The following is a 20,104-nucleotide window of genomic DNA, read 5'->3' on the forward strand; positions in this document are numbered from 1 at the left end:
ACCTCAGTGCTGTTCCAAGTGTCCATCTCCATCCCAAACAGGCTGCTTCGGTTGGATTGGGTGTGTTGCCAGAGCCTAGCATGCAGCAGAGAGCTGGGAAACCCCTTGGGGGTCTTTGCCCCATTTCTCACTGGGACCAGTTCCAGTGTATCTCTCATTCTGGTGGATGCTGTGGAAGCAAAGCGAGCAGATGAATCAGAATCACAGAATCAACACCTCTAAGATCCCCAGATCCAACCCCAACCCACCCCCCCATACCCACATCCCTCAGTGCCACATCCCTGTGGTTCTGCACCACCTCCAGGGACAGTGACTGCACCACTCCCTGGGCCAGCTCCCTGACCACCCTTTCACAGAGAACTTCTAATATAAGAACATGGGGGGACACACAGCCCCGAACCCAGCCCATTGCATCCCCAGATTTGGGGCAGAGAATGGGCTGACACAGCTTTCCCCCTGTCCCTGTCCACCTGCGGGGCTCCTTTGTTCCCTGCCCCGCTCACAGCCAGCCCTGAGCCGGGGCGGAGGGCAGGAGGTGGGGGGCCCTGCCTGGCCGCTGCCCGACAGCTGGCAGCCGTGCGGCCCGGGGGGGGACCCTGCCGCCTCCAAGCTGCCGGCCGAGAGCGGCTTTGGAAGAGGGACAAGATGCAGCTGCCCGGCCGGGAAGGGGAGAAAAAGGAGGAAATCGACCATTTGAGAAATAAGCCGCAGCGGTATCGCTCTGAAATAGCGCGGCTCCACTCACGCGGGTGAGGACGTTTTCCTCCTTTCTGCCCCCCAGGAAAAGAGCCCAGGAGGAGGCAGGAGCGGTCGGAGCGGTCGGAAGGTGGGAGCCGTGCGGGAAAGAACGAGAGCGGCCAAATGTCCCGACGGGGCGGGAGGGGGGAAAAGAGAAACCGGGTTGGGCAGCGCGGGCAGCTCCAGCCGGGCCGGCGGTTCGTTGGAGGGTAATTGCCGAACTGACGGCAGCGCCGCCGCTCCGGATTCGGGCTGACGGCGGCTCCGCTTTTGCTTTGGCGAAAGGCTCTGCCAGTTCGAAACCGATTTCAACCAGAGGATTCAACGAAATCCGCAGTTCCGAAGCTCAGCTCGGGCTCAGAGCTGCCGTCTCTGCGTTGAGGCTCCGGGAAAGGTTTCAGCGCTTTTCCTCACCGTTCGTTTCTATTATTTTTATTATTCTTTTGTATTTCGAACGCTCAGCAAAACTTTCCCTTCTCGAGAGCGAGCGGCGGAGCGGTTAATTGCGGGAAGGCGAACAGAAAGCGGCAACCCACCGAATACCCCCCACCCCCCCCGCGGCTAATCACCCCATTACGAGCCCCATCAGCGCCATAATGACAGCAAAGAGGGCGGAAACCGCCCGGAAAGCGCAGAGACCCGGGCGGCAATTAATTCGCGTTAATCAAGCTGCAAGGTTTCTCCGGCGGAGAGTGACAGCCCCCAAAACGCCTCGCGGCCAATGGGCGCGTTCACACGGCTGAGGAGCGGGGGGAGCTCGAGCCGGAGAGACACGAGTTCATTTTTTTCTTTTTCTCCTTTTTTAAAATGTTTTAATTTGGGATTATTTTTACCCCCCCCCCCCCCCCCCCGCCGGCCCCCACCGCGGGGCAGACTCAGTCCGAGCTGCTGAAGTAGGAGTGACTCCGGAGCTGTCCGAGGTCCTGAAATTACCATCCGGAGTGACTCCGGCCGCTGGTCGCGTTGCTTGCCGTTTTGACTCCGGTTTGACTCCGGTTCTCCCACTCCCCCCAACCCCCCCCCCCAACCCTCCCGCCCCCTGATCCCCCCCGGCTCTGTCCGAGGTGTTGTTAGGGAAGGGGGGCGCCTCGGCGGCCCGAAGGCTCCCACCCCCTCCGCCCTCCCCTCGCCCTCCCCGTTGATTTCTGGATCATTAAGTGGTTAAGGCGCTGCGGAGCCCTCACTATCGATCGCTGCCTCCCCACCTCCGGCTGGCAGCCCCCAGCCCCGCGGCTCCGGGCAAGGGTGGGGTGGCCGGGAAGGGGCCCCGGGTGAGGTCGGGGTCCGTCCCCCCCTCCCTCCCCACACCCTCGGCGGCCAAAGTTTGACTCTGCCTCCCTCTCCCCCCTCTCCTGTCTGTCTGTCTGAGTGCAGCTGGGAGCGATGCTGAAGACGGAGCAGCCCTGGATGTAACGCGCGGAGCATCGGAGAGCCCTGCAGCAATTGTTGCCCGGATCCCACGCTGAACTTTGCTCTTTTTTTTTTTTTTCCCTTTTTAGATTTTTTTCTCCTCTTTTTCCTTATTATTATTATTTTTTTTTCCTTTCGCTTTTTGTTATTATCGTCGCCGTTATTGTTAATTACCATTACCAACCCGCTTCCGCCGCGCCCTCCCCGCCAATGTCTGTGTGAGCGCCGGCACCTCGCGGGGGCCATGGAGGGCTCCACCGGCTTCGGGATCGACTCCATCCTCTCGCACCGAGCCGGCAGCCCGGCCGTGCCCAAAGCGGACCCGCTGGTGGGCGACGGCCGCTCCCCGCTGGAGCTGAGCCCCCGCTCGGAGGGCAGCAGCGGGTGCCCCTCTCCGCGTTCCCCGGAGGCGGCGGTGAGACCGGGCCTGGACGCGCACCTGCAGCCGGGGCAGCTCTCGGCTCCCTCCCAGTCCCGAACCGTCACCTCCTCCTTCCTCATCAGAGACATCCTGGCCGACTGCAAGCCCCTGGCCGCCTGCGCTCCTTACTCCAGCACCAATGGACCTCACGGCGGGCAGGAGGCAGCGGGCAGGATCCCCACCAAACCCGGCGAGGACTTTAGGGAGAAAATGGAAAAAACCACCAGCAGCTCCTCCTCGGACTCCGAGTACAAAGGTAAGAGCCGCGCAGCCCCTTGCGGGGACCCGGAGATAAAGGGGTGGGGGAAACAGGGAGAGCCCCCGAAATTAGAGTGGGGTCTGCTCCAACTTGGGGAAACTTCGCGACGGAACGACGGGGCCGTGCTCGGCGCGGGGTCGGGGACGCCCGTGGGGTGAACCAGAGCCTCGATCCGCGGACAGGATTCGGTTCTTTCGTTTCTATCCTTGGGGAGAAGGGAAGGGGAAACAGCCCGGGAAAACGCGAGGAAAATACAAGAAAAAATAATAAATAAGACCAAATGAAATAGTCGTAGGTTTTGCCGGGTGTTTCCCCTGCTCCGGTAAGAAACGAAAGAAAAGTCGGCGAGGTTGAATCCGATTTGTATTATCGGTGTTACCCCCGGTGTTGTTTTGGGGGTGATTCGGAAAGGAGCACGGCGGCCCCGGGGCTGCAGGGAGTCGGTTGCGGCCTCTCGGGCCCCCAAAGCATCTGCCCGGGCCGGGGGGGACGGGAATAGCACGGGGGGGGGGGTCGGGAATAGCACGGGGGGGGTCGGCATCGACGTTCCCCATCCCCGGAGCCCGTTCTGCCGGCAGCTCCCGTCCTTCTCGCTCCCATCGGCCCCGCAAAAAAAAAGAAGAACGAAAGAAAAATAAATACATAAAAATAAACCCCGCTTCCAACAGGGAAAATTGTTTGTAGGGCCCGAGGCGGCCCCAAAGAGCCCCGAAATGCCGCGGGGGGGGTCTTTGAGGGACGGGAACGGGGCTGGGAGTGAGCGGGGGGGGGGGGGGTGAGGGTGGGCAGCGAGGATCGGCTTCAGCGCTGCGAAGGGATCGAAAGCGGCCGCGATCCCTTCCGAAGGTTTTGGGGGGGGGGGCGGAGGAAAAGGGGGGGAGGGGGAAGAATTGTTTGGTTTTGTTTGTTTTGGTTTTGGTTGGTTGGTTTGGTGGGTTTGGGTGGTTTTGTGGCCTTTTTTGGGGGGGAGGGGGGAGATGTTGGGTTTTTGGGGGGGGGTTTCTTTTTGCTTCCTGAATTCTCCCCCCGAAATTCTCGCAGCCTTTATCCCCTTGCCCCCAAAAAAGGGCCGAGCTTGAAAAAAGCGAGAGAGGAAAGGAGGGAAGAACGGAGCTGGGGCAGAGAGCTTAAATGGGGGGAACCCATTCAAACAGGGGAGAAAACACCGCTTTCATGGGGGGAAAACCTTATTTAAATGGAGTGAAAACTCTGCATAAATGGAGGTAAAAACCCTGCTTGAATGGGGGGAAACCTTAAAAAAACACCAAAAAATACTTCTTAACTAGGATTAAAAACAGTGCCCGATTGGAGTTGAAAGTCCGGGCGTAAATGGGGCAGCAGAGCATTAGAGGAGGGTCGCCGCTTCCTCAGACCTCTTTTTACCACTTCGGACATGGCCGATCCCGAACAACCCCCCGAGTTCCCTCACGGAGGGGCAGAACGGGCGCCCCGAACCCGGAACGGCCCGAACCCCGCAACCCAGATCCGTTGTTTTCTCCTTATGGCAACTCGGAGCGGCCGGGCCACAAACACGGAACCGCCCCGGGAACTTTTTTGGGAGCCGATGCTGAGCTCCGGGATGGGGGGGCGGCGGATTTGCCTTTCCCGAAGTGCGGGTGGAGAAACTCCGACAAACTTTGGGACCGGACCCGGACCCCCCATCCCCGCTGCCCTCATCCCTCTTCCCCCCCCCGGCGCACTGTGCCCGCTCGGCCGGAGCTGAGGGTTCCGGCTGAAGGCTCTCGCTCCCCGGTGGCTCAATTAACGGGATTATTGTCTTCCTACAGAGAGGCATCAGCTCGCGGCCCGAGCAGCCCCAACCCCACTAACCCCCACCGACGGGAAATTTAACATAAACCCGCAAACACTCGCGGACGCCGATTTCTGCCACTTAATCCTTCGGGATGGGGAGAGGGAGGACACGGCGAGCACCAACACGGACCCTTTATTTTATTTTTTTAATGATTATTTTGTTTTCTTTCTGTTCATTTTTAGCTTCCTCCCTCCCCTTCACTTCCTCCCCCCCGTTATATTTTGTTTAACGGATGTTTTTCCTCTCTGTTGTTTTCCTGTTTCTCGCTGATGTTTCGCAGCTTAAATCCCCTCCGCTGCGCACAGCCCCGGTACCGAACCGCTGCTCCCAACCTCTCGTTAGAGGCTAAAAAACGGCCCAAGCGCGGCCACCCCGCAGCATTTCGTTGTGAGCCTCAGGGAGGATGAAGGCTGCGGGCCCGGAGACTTTTCTCTCTATATACATCTGTGACTTCAGAGCCTTTATTTTGGGGTTGGGTTTGTTTGGGGGTTTAAAAATCGTTTAAATAGAAATTAAGTAAAGAAAGGAAAGAAAAGGAAGAAAGGAAGGAAGGAAGGAAAAGAAATAAAAGGAAAAGGGGAATAATAATAAGGGGAAGGAAAAGGAAAAAACGAGGGAAATGTGTACAAATAAGGAAGGAAAAGCCATAAAACAACCTGCGGGGTTCGCGGTCCCGCCGGCCGGAGCGGCGCAGTTGGGGCTCAGGCAGCCCCGGCACCACCGCATCGCATCGCATCGCACCGCCGGGCCGGGCCGGGTTCAACGCGGGGCCCCGCGGGTTCGAATTGAGGGAAGTGCGGGACAAACGCTGCGGGAATCCGTGCGGTGCCCGAGCTCGTTCCTCGGGTTCGTTGCTACCGCGCGTTGCTGTTTCTGTGCGCGTTTCCAGTCCCTTCCTGCCCTGACCCGGCCTCTCTTCCTCCCTCTCGGCCCAGTGAAAGAAGAAGGAGACCGAGAGATCTCCAGTTCCCGGGACAGCCCCCCGGTGAGGCTGAAAAAGCCTCGCAAAGCCCGCACCGCCTTCACCGACCACCAACTGGCCCAGCTGGAGCGCAGCTTCGAGAGGCAGAAATACCTGAGCGTTCAGGACAGGATGGAGTTGGCCGCCTCCCTCAACCTCACCGACACGCAGGTGAAAACGTGGTACCAGAACAGAAGGTAAAAACGCACCGCTCGTCCCCTCCCGTCCCACAGCGCCGGGCCCCGTCCTGCCCCTCTCCCGGCCCCGAGCGGAGCGGTTCTGCATCCCGCACCGCCCCGCCCCGCAACCGGGGGGATGCGCACCCCCAACCCCAGCCGGCGGGGAGCAGCGGGCTTCCAGCGAAACACAACAGCATAACACATCGTCCCATTAATAATAGATACCAATTACTGCTTTGGGCATCAATAATTAACACCCCTTACAGTAATTACACAATTATTATTATGATGAATAATTTACCGGGGGAAATAGGTTTAGCGCTTCAGCGACGAAACCGTAAAAGGGTTGAAGACATTTGACTGCTCCGATTGATTTATCCGGACGGCCCCGTCGGCGCTGTCCCCAAACCCGACGGAATGAGGGACATCGGAGCGCAGCCCCCCCCCCCCCCCCCCTTTTTTAACCCTCTTTCGCCTCCATTTCAGCCCCACATCACGCTCTGCAATGCCCGGCGGCTTTGCCCACCCGTCGGGGCTTTTAGGCGGCGTGGGGACGGCGGGATCTGTGCTTAAATTTAAGAGATATATACATACATGTATATACTCGCATCCACACACATATACCGCCAACGAATGCACCGCACCGACCCCGCGGTCTCCCCCGGCAGCGACACTCCCGACCCCGGGGGCGGCCCGGAGCGCTCCGCGTTGATTCGGGAGCGCTGTGGAGCCGGTTCTGCTTATCGCACGGCGGTTCGGTGTCGGCGAGGCTGCCCGGTGCGCGTCCCGCACGAGATACACCCTGCGCGGTGCGGGATTCGTTACCCGCGGGCTGCGCACCGGGAAAGGTGGACCGTATCGGTTGCGGTTTGGAACGCAGTGATTTGTATCGCGGCCGCTTTGGGGCTCCGCGATGGACAGTTAAATCCTCTCGTCCCGTTAATGAGGGCTACGTCCCTCCATCCCATCCCATCCTATTCCGGACACCCCGGGATCCAGCGGCAAGGGAGAGGAGCCTGAGGGAAGAGGATGCTCAAGGGCGGGGGGAAGAACCGGGAGCGTCCTTCAGAGCATCCCCGTCCCTGACCCCCCTGTCTCGGCTTGTCCCCCCCCCAGGACCAAATGGAAAAGGCAGACGGCGGTGGGCCTGGAGCTGCTGGCCGAGGCTGGCAACTACTCAGCCCTGCAGAGGATGTTCCCCTCGCCTTACTTCTACCCGCAAAGTTTGGTCTCCAACCTGGACCCCGGCGCTGCCCTCTACCTGTACCGCGGACCCAGCGCTCCGCCCCCGGCCCTACAGAGACCTTTGGTGCCCCGCATCCTCATCCACGGACTGCAGGGCGGCAGCGAGCCCCCCCCACCCCTACCCCCTCTGCCGGGCGTTCTGCCCCGGGCCGCGCAGCCCCGGTGAGCCCCGGCCCCGAACCCCGGGCGAGGGGGGGGCCGGAGGGGGCCAGCCCAGCCCTGGGGCCGTGAGCAAGCGACAGACTCCCGCTTCCCCCCTAAATATAAATATATATATATATATATAAACGAGAACACCCCCCCCAACTCCGCACACACACACACACACATCACCTTTTTTTTAATATATGAAATACGAAAGAACAGAAAAGCAGAAAAAGCCGCTCCCTGCCCCCTCCCCACTCCCCCCCCCCGGCTCCGGGACTGCGGCCGCTTTACCCCGTTATGCCCTCGGGGGGGGGGGGGCAGCGATGTGGGTCCCTCCCCACCCCCCGCCCAATCCGAGGCTGCACCGGGGACACGGGGAGGGGCTGCCAGGGGTGGGGGCGATGAAAGGGGTGGGCTTCGTTCCAAGCAATTGCCCGGTCCGACCCCCCAGTACGGCCGGAGCCGGGAAGGCCCCTCCCCAGCCATCCCGGCCCTGCTCCGGGATCGGGAAGAACCGGGGGTACCGACCCCCCCCCCCCCCTTCGCCGCAGCGACACTTTGGGACCTCCGTAACCTGAAAAAAAAACCCTAATAATAATAAGGGGGGGAAAAAAGAAAAGGGGGGGCGGGGAGGCGGGAGGGGGGGGAAGGAAAAAGCAAAAGCAAAAGCGGCGAATGTAAATACGGTGTGCAAAAATGTATATGAATTATTTATTTGTGAACCCCGAGGGCGTATTTGTGTAAGTGATGCTTTGTCCGTCTGTATCCCGGGGCCGGCCCGGCCGGGTTTGGGGGGAGCTTTGGGGGCAGCTCCCGCTCCCGTCCCCCCTTTTTTAAATGTGGAAATAAACTTCTTTACACACGAACGGTTCCTGCCTGCGCCGGGCTTTCTGCCCCCCTTCCCCCCTTAACCACCGCCGACCCCCCTCACCTCCCTCGGGGGAAGAGGAAAGCGGGGTTCGCTCCCACTGCCGGCATCCGCCCGGTGAATTATTAACGCTAATCTTAAGCGTATAATTGCCTAAGTGCTTTAAATGATCGCTTTGGAAAATGGATTGTTTCCATCTTTGAAAAGTGTCTCTCAGATGGTTGCGATCGTGGGCCCGGCAGCTGCTACGGGACAGCCGGGCAGCGGCTCTCGGGCTCCGGGAGCCGACAGATGGGCTGCGGGCTGCGGCCGGCCCCGAACACCCCCCTTCTCCCCCCCCCCCAGCCCAGAGCAAAGCTCCGAGCAGCTCCACGCCCCGTCCCCGGAGCTTTGGGTTGGGGGGCTCCGAGAAATGCGCGGCCACGCTCCGAGCGGAGAGTCCCGGCTTTTGTGGCCGGATCGGATCCTTTGCATGTGAATGGGGGAGTTTGGTAAATCCCCCGACCTCGGAGAGGAGAAGGAATGGGGGGTGAGGGGAGCTGAGGGGGGAAGGTTTGCTCCCAGCTTCGGGTTAATGAAGTGGGAAAGGAGTCTTTCAGAGCGCCCTGCAAACAGCCCCCTCCGCGGGCAACAAACCCCGTCCCCAATCCGACATGGATTGACTTAAACCCAGGGGATAAGTGCTTTAAATTAATCTCATTGAATAAGAATGAGGCCCAAACAAAACTCTTTAAAATCATATTAAAAATCGATCAAAGGACAACTTGCAGCGGGTTCGCTTTCCGTGGGGCGAAAGGGAAGGAGAGGAGCGGGCGGCAGGCAGCCTTCCTCCCATCCGCACAGCAGGAACGCGAATCAAAGGCGCTCTCTAATATTTAATTGTCCTTGTAGCCGGGGCCGATTCCTCCTCCGACATTAACGAAGTACAAGGCTTCGTTACACGCCGGTAATTGCGATATCCCGATTTGCCTTTTCGCATTTGGAAGGTTGGGTTGGAGGGAGACGGACCTCCCGGCAGCCAAACAAAGGCAGCTCCCAAAGCAAAAAGGGTTGGGAGAGGTGCTGTGCTTGGTGGGCTCTGCTCCGAGCCACGCATCGTCTGCGGGGGAGCTCAGCAGCCCCTGGGAAGGCTCAGGACCCCCAAAGCCGTTCCTGACTGCCGACCCCTCCTGACTCCATAGCTTTAATCGGGGCACGGGGAGCAGGTGAGAGCTGAGAGCTGCACTGCCAACACAACTGCAAGGAAACCACCAGAAGTGGTTTTTAGCTGCTGTTTTACTGTTCTGTCTGAATGCAGGCGATGCTGCACCAAAATGGAGAGCTCAGAGCTGCTCCTGCCCCTTCCCTGTGCTGACGGAGGACACAAACCAGCGTAGCAGGGAGGTTCTGTTGCTTTCTCCCCTAATCGGCCATCTCAGCAGCAGGGCACAAGGTGTCCGGTGTCCGACTGCTCAGCTCTGCCCTGCACACTAAGGTTCCTGTTCTGCTTTTCCCTCTCCCAAAGCCTCCACACTCAAAGCAGCCCGGCCTGAAGGAGCACAGGATGTGGGCTCCCATTGCTGGGAAGGACACGGAGCCAGAAGGGTGCAGAGAGACAGCAGGGAAGGCAAACCCACACCTGGAGAGGAGCTGGAGATGATGGGCTGCTGAAGTGTAACTAAGGGCAGAATTGGGCTCCTGCTGTCTCAGCTACAACTTACTGCACGTTGGCTCTGAAGTTCATTAAGAGCAAACCAGGTGTGCCCACTTCCTCTAAGACTTTCTTTTTCCCGTTGAAGTCTCCTCCTCCTTTCCCTAACCACCCCATTAACGCAGCCCTCCCTGCTAACAAAGACGAAGCCGAAAAAACCCCGCAGCATTATTCATCACCGTGTTTGTAGCCTTACGTGCCCACTCAGTGCCAACAGCAACGCGATTTCCTGGAGTCTCAACGACGTGCTGATGGCCATAGCTGCTATTACCATGAATTCACCAACAGCCTCCATTAATTCCTATGTGACAGTGAGCCAGCAGCTCAGCTGCTCCCCCCCTTCATGCACAAGATCACTTCTTCCCAAACTTACTCCCTCTGCTTTGCTCTCTCTGAGTCATTTTCATCCTCAGGGGTTTCTTTTCTGTTTTCTAAGCTGACATTTGGCTCAGACCCTCTTGCTCTGCCAAGCAGTAATCACAGAGACAGGTGGGTTGTGTTGCTCTTATCTTAATCTAATAAATAGTATTAATTTTTTCTCTCCATCTCTCTGCTAAAACTGAGTTAATTTTTGTGCCGGAGTCTTTTTAACATCTTCCTTAAACAGTCAGAAAAGTACTGCAGTAAAAGCAGCATTGTTTGGTAACTGCCTGGGAGGAAAGGAGAATCATTTCGGTTCTCAAGACTTGCATTCACTTGAGAAATTAAACACTTTCGGAGTGATTTATTCCCTCCTACAGCCCTTAGCATGACTCACCGCAGCCCAACAGCAGGTGCCCTCAAATTGTGCATTCACAAAGTGGGTATTGTTCTTGTGACTTTGTCCCCTTCTGCTGCTGGATTGGAACCCCCTCTGGCCCCACGTTACACGGATGGGCTGAGCTCCGTCCCTTCCCAGGGCTGTTGGGGTGCTGGGAGCAGCACGGTGAGCACCTGGAGGGGTTTGCAGGTCTCCTGCTTGGAACCCTTGGTCACCCCACACCAAACTCCTGACCCACCAGAGCTTGATCTCCCCATGCTGGGAAACGGGGAACCAGAGCCAGCCTTGGTGCGTTCAGGATCACACCGTGTCCCTTTTCTCAGTAATGGCTGATAAGGAAGAATGAGGGAAGCTGATGAGAGAAGGAAGAATGAGGGGAAAAAAAAACCCAACACATGGGAAAAGCATGAAATGAAATCCATTGGCTCGGGACACACTGAAATAAAGCACAGTGCGAGGCTGAGCCAAAGCAGGGAGGACCTTGAAAGCCTGGGTTACTAGTGGGAAGCGTTAGCAAGGCTCTGCAAAGGCTTTCATGTTCAGAGAGGTGAGACATTTCATACATATTCTGCATTTCATAATTAGGAATGACAATACGCTGCAGGCAAGGAGAAGTTTGGAGATTGCTGGATTCCACTCTGGCTCCTTCCTACGGTGACAAACGTTTGTTCCCAAACTCAAGACTTTTGACATGAAGTTTTGTGCCCATGAGCTCTGCCCCAAAGGGACCGTGTGTCACCGCACTGAAGAGCTCTCCACAAGCAGCCCAATTTCACTCAAACTGGGGAGACTCCTGGGAGGTGGCAGCATTTGAGTAATGGTGTCCAGGGACAGCTTTTGCCCCAGTGCACAGAGAGGAGGTGGTAGTGGTTCGGTGTGTTACCTTTAACAGAAGCAGAAGTGTCCCCTTGGACAGCAGCAGCCTCCTCTCCCTCCTCCTAAACATGAACCTCGAACGCCTCCTCCGCTTCACTCCACCACTGCTTCTCTGGCTAAAAATAAGCAAGCAAACACATTGTAGAGTGTTTCTATGGGTCCTTTAAATAGGAAAGTGTCTCCTTTCTGAACACGCTTGCCCCACTTTGAGGTTATACAGACATCACATTGCTCAGAAAACCATAATTAAACTCTTTTATTTTTCTCGTAAAATATCACCTTAGAAACAAGCTGCATCCTCAGGAAGCCACATATAATTGCAGCAGTGCAATAGGACACATCTAGATTCAATTCCATTTGGAACTATGGGATAAGAGGGAGGAGGTCAGCAACTTCAAGACCCCTCCCCATATTTGCCTGACAAACTGACCCACTCGTCAGTCAGTCTGGCAGGTCACCCTGACCTCTGGCTGATGTCCTCCAGCAGGTCGTGCAGCAAATGACTGGGAGGTCCCGGCTCATACTGGGATCTGCTGGTTGCCAGTTTTTCTCTGTTTTTTCTTCTTCTTCTTGACCTTGGATATACCAGAGTCCAACCCGCTGGAATATTCAGATCGCAAGATCTCAGCCAGGCGCTGTTTGCCATGGGTCTTCTTGAGAAGGTCAGACCTGTGCAGGGGGAAGAGAACGGGAATTAGATTTTCCTTTGCTCTGCTAGGTGGGTTACTGATTTTACAGCTGTGGAAAGTGACATTTGCACATTAGCGGGAGAACAGCTTCCTTTTCTTGAGGCTTGATTTGAAATTCCGTCTCATGCAAAATTAGGTTTTGTTGTGACAGGTTTCCACAAAGGTGGCAAAATATCGTGCCGTTTCTAAAAGCAAGCCTTTGTTCTGTACAAATGCTCTTGCAGGGGTGGTGGGGAGAAGGAGGGAAGGTTGTGCTGAAGGCTGATGAATTAGGTGACACAGCAGTTTGAAAACTGTAATAATAATGAAAAAGACTAAGAGCTCCAAGACACCGAACAATGGGAACGTTTTATAAACAGAGCTGAAATCCACAGCTTGAAAGCAAAAACCCCAAACAAACAACCAACAAAAAAACGATTTCAAGAGTGTAACACCAGCAGACTCTTCCCTTGCACTGTCCTGCAGACATCACATGCACCTTGCAGCACTCTCTCTCCAGAGACCAGCTTTTGCAAGGGAAGCCGCATTCTGCCCAGCCTCTAAACTCCGACGTGGATCTCCCTGCAGCCCTGAACTGCCAGCTATAAATATAAAAACCCACTCAGCATTTTTCCACCACAAGTTCTGCCACTGTCCTGCTCTGTGACCTTGGGCAAATTTCATCCCCGTTGCTGTTATCTCCCTCTCTTAACTATCTGAACTGCAGTCTCCTCAGCAGAGGACCCAATGTTCACTACAGCGTTCCCACAGTCCTGGGCATGAGGGGCCATCTGCAGCTATTGGTGTCTGCACATCCCACCCTTTGGTTTATTACAAAGACCAGAACCAGATCTCAAACCTCTCCTGAGAAGTAAACAGAAGCCCACCTAAGTACAGTGAAGGAATCCAACAGGAATCCCGCATGCATTCCAGCATGCATCGTTGATAACACATTGACCTCAGCAGACCTCAAGGGTGCAGCCATACAGCACTGCCCTTCACAGCTCCTTCAGGTGTGCTGAACCATGCTGGGGATCACAGATCCTTGGCTGCAGCAACAGATAAACTCATTCATTAGGCCCAATGTGCAAGGAAGGGAAGGGAAGCAAACTCTTGGCTATCTGGGATATTTGCTCGCCCCTCTTCCACATCTCATTTTCCATCCCCGTGTAGTTCTCACAGCCGGTGTGCATTCAATAGGAAGGCTCTGAATGGTAAGAAGGATGGTGTGATGATTACCTCTGTAAGATGGTTGCTATACAATATAAAGCCTGGAAGACAGGGGAGAGAAAACTGCTATCTTTGGTGCAGCCTCCATTCTCTCACTAATTTAAGACACCAACTCTGCGCTGGCAGAAGGGTTAGAGACCGGACATAGCAAAGAAATAAGGCACACAACCACTGCCTGTTTTGAAACCACAAGAAATGGAAGGAAAGACAGAATCACCTCTAGTGAAGCAATTATGCTGCTGGTAAAGCCCTACCTACAGTAGATCCACAGATGTACCTTGTCAAACTGCCTGCCTACACCTATGTGGCACTGCAGCACAGAGGGGCTCCAGGGGGTGCAGGAACAGCCCCAGTGCAAGGTGTGCCCTCAGCCACTCAGCTCCTGCTGGAACAACTTTGTAGGGTACCCCTGCAGCTGCATTCCCTGCACAGACCCCTCCATCACTTGACAAAGTTTCTATCTGACACTTTCATTGCATCTCCAGGTGTTTACTACAGTAATTCAGGGTTACCAAGCAACAGATCAGTTTACTTAACAACATGGAACTATCTGCTGCAAAAGGACAAGTCATCCACCAGTAGCTGCCAGGCTGAATTTCAGCTCAGCGGGGAGGTTGTCCAACACTTTATTATCAATCAGGTGAAATCGTTGCCCAATTAGTAGATCAATACCCCCTGCTGGGGTGATCAGCTGTACTCGATGTGGGGAAGAAAAAAAAGAGAGGTTTCTCCCTCTAACGAGGGCCACAAAAATCAATGGAGCTGTGCTGTGGAACCCGTGCTGATCACTGCAAGTAGAAAAACAGCTGTCAAGGCCCCGATTAACCACAAGATGCAAGAGCCACCGGCAACAGTGACAGGCTGCAGTGACAGCACGCAGGGAAAGTGCACCAGGTCAGGATCCCTGGCCAGATCCTTATCCCTGCCGTGCTGCTGCTAACTGTACATTCCCTTCTCTGCTCAACCTGCCAAAGTCTCCAGGGCTCTGCTAGAGGAGCCAAGCTAACAAGGAAAGGTGCCCTGTGGTTATGAGACAAAGCCCAGGAGAAAGGAAAGAGATCTCAGTACTCACACTCTGAGCATCCTTGGGCAAAGTATTTAACCTCTTTGTCCTTGGTGTCCATTCTCTCACCTCATAACACGGGATGTCTGTATTTCCTTGCTGCCGAGGGCTGGTGTGATGCTAATTGAACAGAGCTGTGTGGCAATACCAGATACCTGGCAAAAAGCTTCACAGAACGGCTGGAAACGTAAGACACATTTGCAACACAGACAGAACCCATGTTCCCATCACTGGATAAACACATGGATTGTCAGCATCTCTTTCTGTGATCTCATGTCTAGATATCATGCTGTATTGAGCTCTAATGAGAACACATCATGTTGATAACGGGCAGAGAAATCCACAGCCCTTTAAATTCCTCCTTCCAAACAACAGTTAGTGTTTTGGTGGGGAACTACAAAACACTGAAACGAAGGGGAACTCGCAGAGAAAAAAAATATATATATTCACTAATGATTGACCATCTCAATGCGCTACAGTGCCAAGATTTCAGCAGGGCTTAAAGGAGAAAGGAATGCTCAAATGGATGAGAAAACAGCTGGTTTTATTAGCTGGGGGAAAGCAAGACGGGAATAGAGAAATTGTAACTCAGAAAATGAAACGGCTCCAGCGTGCACATTAACAGGAACTTATCCCTGTACACAAGTACAAGGCTTCTCTGTGTCACCATCCACACTGACCAGCTGCCCAGCCCTCCACCCAAAGGAAATCCAACCAATTTTGGATTGCAGTTCCTTTCAATTCCACAATTCAGTTCATTGCTCTGCTTCAGAGCATCATAAAAATCATCAACGCTGATCGTTGTTGACATCAGAAACAAACAAAAACCCTCCTAACAAGACTGCAAGAGGCGTGATTAGCTTCCAATCATAGAAGCACTGAGGTTGGAAAAGACCACTAAGATCATCTACAGCAACCACAACCCATCACCACCACCACACCCACTAAACCATACCCCTCATCATGGATGTGGAGATTCTCAAACATTCAGGTGTGAAAGGAATGAGGGACAGTGCTAAGAAAAGGATGGAGCATCTGAAGCAGTTATTGATTTTCATACTGAAATTCTAGTACATGTAACCAAGCTGACATATCTGCTTCATTACTGCTCTGAACCACAAGCATCTCTGAACTAAAAACTCCTACAATCAGAGCAGTGCACCCACGTGTGTGTGGTTTCTCAGGCATCATCTGATGGTTGAGAAGATGCCTCTTTTTACCTAAATGGTGAGCGTGCTTTTTCTTCTCCTTCCTCTGAGTCAGTACTGCTGGCCGTTCCTTTGTCTTGAGCTCTGTGGAATGCTGGTGTGATGCAGTGCAGCAAGTGTGACGACCTTTAACCAACATGCAGCATCTGCAGCAACCAAGGGTTCCCAGATTGCTTCAGCTGAGGAAGACAGAGTATGAAGTTCTGACGCACAGTCCCAGAACTCATGGTGTGTCTTTGGAGGAGACTGAGGCAGGTTGTTTCATTTATCAGAAAGCATTTCAACACGGAGTGTGCTATCAATCTGCCTGACAGCATCTCCAATGGCTCTCTGAAACTGTGCCAGCAGCAGAGCTGGGTTACCTCTGGGCCAAGGCTGCTGCAACACCTGCTTTTTCTACTTATAGCATTGGATGAACCATCTGCAGCCAACACCACCCTGTTTGCATTGGTTTTTCCATTGCTGTTTTTAGTGGAGTGGGGGCAAGAAATTCGTCAGCAGTTCTGCATTGCTCCTAACAGACAGATTAGGGCTTCTTATCTGCTGATAAGAAGCCGGCTTGAGCAGAACACACAAAATTATTACTTGGTCAGATCGAGCATCAAGTGCTGTTGCAGTACAGAGCAGAGCAGTATTCATGTCAACACAACCAAACAGTAAAGTTCACTGCACACCTACCAAAGTCAATTATTTCAGCAACACAGAGAGACAAAACTGAGTAACAGTCTTGCAGCCAAAACCTTAAGGGCCTAACAATACTCATATTTAGAGCAATGCGGGTGTGATAACGATGTAAATCAATCCCCTCAAACAGAGCCATCCTGTATGCCTTACTTTGATCCCATATCACCTAAGGTTTGACTTAACCTTGAAGTTGAGAGGATTTTCACCTGAACTTTTACATTTTTATTTTAATGCACATGCTGTAGCAGCAATGACTGTATTTAATATTCAGTCTTTCTGAGCACTCCTGCAGCAATGAGTTCCACAGAATCCATTGAACTTAAGGACTTATCTCCTTCTTTGTAATGGCATGAGTTCACAAACAAGGCAAATTAAGTTGTGACTCCCCATTATGGTGAAACCCTTTGGCTTCCAGAGAGATCAATAGGGAAAAGAAACAGGCCACCAGTCCCCCACAGGATCCCATAAAACCCTGCTGATTCACAGTGCAAAACATTGAGCAACACAGGGAGGCTTGGGGGAATGGCAATAGGTTCTCAGCATCTGCATTGTGAGGGAGTCAAAAGACATGTCTATTGGGCATGTCAGCTGCTTCCTGTGCAAGCTGCTTCTCTGCAGTGAGTGAAAGACAGTTAATCCCTCAATGGAAGTGGGATCAGCTTCCTTGCACCTATCCTTCAGTAAAAGCATGAGCCCAGGCACTTACTAAGCTGATGTACTGTAACCCAATATACAGTATCTAGTTTATGTGGCTTACCTAAATACAGCATTCCAACTTCCATAGAAATCACGAGCACGTGATTTTGCCATCCTCAGACTGGGTTTTCCAGAGCTTGCTATGGCTAAGGGAACAGTTGCTTTGCACAAGGTTAACAAAAAAATACATGAAACTTATACAAACTTGTTCAGGAGATGCTGCTTCCGCATTCCAGCACTGAACCATCACACACACCTGGCTGCCACATCTTCCTGCCCCACCTTCCCCAACCAGGCTCCCTTAAGGAAGCACTAAGCACAAAAGGAGACTTAAAAAGGAATGGCAACTTTTCTTTGTCCGCTTAAAGAAACATTTAATGGTTGCCTTTACCACGCTTCCAACTGGACTGCCTGTTTTTCTTCTCCGAGCAGGTGCTGAGAGATGAGGTCTTAGTGAGCAGACCGATTAAAAACAAGTATCAGATGTTTGGAGACAATGTGTAATACAACCAGCACTCACTGTATCACGTGAGAAATATAATTAAAAAGATTGCCCTGTGACTACCCTGCTATCAATTCAAGCCCCGCATATCACAATTAAAAGCCATTTGTCTTTTTATGGCAGACTAAATTCCGCTCTCTGCTTTGTCAGTGTGAAATCGAAAGCAATTCTCTGTAAATTCTAGGTAGCTCTGTTAATTTATGTTAGCAGATACTGAATTTGAATCTGTAGTCACTGTTTTCTAAACTGTCCCTTAAAAAAAGAAGGATATATTAATATATATATTTTCTAAACAAAGTTAATAAGAAATAAGTCCTACAGGCAACAATAGTGGTACTACAACAGACTATTTGTGCAGGACTTTAACTTTCCAGATGTTCTCAGATTTGAAAGCTAGAGCTTGAGCAGTGACAAACCCATGCAAAGTCTGCCCACTTGCCTTAAGCTGTAATTGCACGACCCGTGTGCAAATGAGCTTTCAAATCACTCTGACCATTTGTTCCAACACCTCCACATCCCCCAACCCCATGCATCCTGTGCCTAAACTACCTACTGTATCTTGAGCTTGTCTGTACTATAATAGGATGAAGACTTGGGGAGGAGGAATGCTGTCTAGAAGAGGTGCGTAACAAGGGGAAAAGTAGCTCTAACAGAATAGCAACATCATAGGAACACAGAGAGGCATTGTTGCAGGCCAAGTAATCCTGTGACACGCTACTGTCAGTCATAGCTTGACACCCTGCTGGGCCAGCAAGACATCAAAGCCCACCCCATACCATCTTACATGCTCTTTATCAGCTAATCAGGCTATTCTTCCTGAAATAAAGCTCCGTTAAATCCCCCCTCACAGGGGCATTCCCATCCTGTTGCCCATCTGCTGGTGAGGGTCAGCTGAAGCAGGAGGCAGATCGGTGCTCTGTCCCTGGTGGCTTCTCAAAGCAGGACAATGCTGTCTCCGACTTTTTATTTTAAAATCCTTTCCCCATTCTTTCTTTCCTTCCCCCCCCCTCCAAAATACATACATGTGCAAGAGATGTCACCAGCCTAGGAACAATTAAGTGGATTAGTGCTTTAATTGCATGGCTAATAGGGTTTGCAGCAACAAATTACATGGAAGGAGTCACAACTGATACCAGTAAAAGAAGATTTTTCTTCCTTTGAATTATTGCAGTGATTTTACAGGCAAGCCAGATGTTCGTAGTCTGCTGTTGAGTTGGGGAAGACTGCAAGAGCTTAATGTTGCTATCTCAGAAGGGAAGACTATTTGCCTCATGGAACTACCTCAAAGCACCTAGGGTGAGAGGTACTGAGCATTTTCAGCTCCATCTCAGGCAGAGGAGAGTACTTGGAGCTTTTCTCCTCCAGGTTTGACAAGGAATCTCAGATATCTGATGCAGGAAAGGTGTACTTAGGAGACTAGAACAGATGTAAGACAGGGATGAATAACTGGTATTTGTTAAGGCCAGGAAGGAAGAAGTGCATTGTGAGATAAATCACCACTCACACTGCCTTGGATCACAGTAAGCAGAATGGTCAAAAAGTGAAAATACTCATTCCTCTGCAGTTTCCTTGATGCTTTTATCGCTCCATGCCAAATACCAACAGCAAGCAATTATACACACAGCCTCGTCTGAGAGACTTTCCCTAGACAGGGATGAAGGCAGAGCTGCTACTGCAGCTGCTCCCAAGCCAGGAATCAGATCTGTGTAGGACTATGTGATTGGAAACCAGGATGTGAATGGAATAACCTGGCAGCTTCTAATGTGGAAGCGTTTGGCTCCGACAGGACTTCTGCCTATCATAACCACAACCAGTGCAAGGCAGAAAATCACTCCAATATATGGGAAATCTCATACTTAGCTCTGGAACAGTGTTTGTGCCCTTCCTGATCCTTCAAAGTAGTTCTGGAGTGAAGTATAAATCAATAAAAATTAGGCTGCTTCTGCTTGTGCTTCAAGTGCTAAGAAAACACAAAAGGTGCAGCAAAACCCAGGCATGGAGGCACTTCTCCACACCTAACACCTTCCTTCAAAAAAAGGGCACCTTTATCAGAAGCCAAACTACAGTGAGCTCATTTTCCTTTTTAAACTAAATTCCCATTCAAATGTTTAAGCAAGTTGGCTTAATGCAGATAATTTTTAGGCACTCTACAGCCGCTGTGGAGAAAGGGAGAATTAAACAACAGCTCAGAGCACAACCTAAGCCAATGGCTCAGCATGATTTAGTCTCTCGGCAATCACATATGAACTCCGGGAGCAACCACAAGAACTTCAGGGAGCAACGCATACCCTGGGTTGGCACACGGCATCCCTTGGCTGAGAACATCAAGCTGGCTTACCTTTTTGCTCCTGGTTTGGTTTTCTTCTTTGAGTTAGCAGTCGGAAGAGTAGTCAGGTTCTGGGGAGCATCTCTCAGGCCAAAGCTCTTGGCCACGTGACCCAGGTGGATAGATTTGATGTGGAAGATGTGCTTGAGGCTTCTGGGATAGGCAGCGTAGGCACAAAGAAAAGACTGCAGTGCTGGGGAGAGAAAAAAAAAGTGAATTCTGTTTGCTACTGCATCTTTATATATATATACTTAAAGATTCAGCTGTTCCAGCTGAAAGGACACTGGTCTCGTCCTTTGGGACACCTTCTGGTCAGCAGCTGGTGAATAAGGTTGGCATGTTAAAAATCTGTGAAGGTTG

General features: G+C 52.6%; 2 protein-coding genes across 4 annotated transcripts in view; one reads left to right on the forward strand and one right to left on the reverse strand.

Moving 5' to 3' along the window:
- The first annotated feature begins 686 nt into the window (after nucleotides 1-686).
- Nucleotides 687-8,005, forward strand: BARHL1 (BarH like homeobox 1). 3 transcript variants are annotated; one of them, XM_072352828.1, is made up of 4 exons: nucleotides 687-826; nucleotides 2,113-2,825; nucleotides 5,577-5,799; nucleotides 6,898-8,005. In XM_072352828.1, exons 2-4 carry the CDS (start codon nucleotides 2,393-2,395, stop codon nucleotides 7,190-7,192), a joined length of 951 nt encoding a protein of 316 aa, XP_072208929.1. In that variant the 5' UTR covers nucleotides 687-826; nucleotides 2,113-2,392; the 3' UTR covers nucleotides 7,193-8,005. The 3 variants fall into 3 exon arrangements, with proteins under 3 accessions (XP_072208929.1, XP_072208930.1, XP_072208928.1); XM_072352829.1 differs by lacking the exon at nucleotides 687-826 and adding an exon at nucleotides 1,689-1,722; XM_072352827.1 differs by lacking the exon at nucleotides 687-826 and having other exon boundaries at nucleotides 1,914-2,825.
- A 3,602-nt stretch (nucleotides 8,006-11,607) lies between these two features.
- Nucleotides 11,608-20,104, reverse strand: part of DDX31 (DEAD-box helicase 31) — a 42,749-nt gene continuing 34,252 nt past the window's right edge. The window contains 2 exon segments of the mRNA XM_072352672.1: nucleotides 11,608-12,036; nucleotides 19,757-19,937. Coding sequence (XP_072208773.1) covers nucleotides 11,886-12,036; nucleotides 19,757-19,937 — 332 coding nt within the window. The 3' untranslated portion in view covers nucleotides 11,608-11,885.

The sequence above is a fragment of the Excalfactoria chinensis genome, chromosome 18 (assembly GCF_039878825.1).
Source record: "Excalfactoria chinensis isolate bCotChi1 chromosome 18, bCotChi1.hap2, whole genome shotgun sequence".
In the NCBI taxonomy this organism is placed as follows: domain Eukaryota; kingdom Metazoa; phylum Chordata; class Aves; order Galliformes; family Phasianidae; genus Excalfactoria; species Excalfactoria chinensis.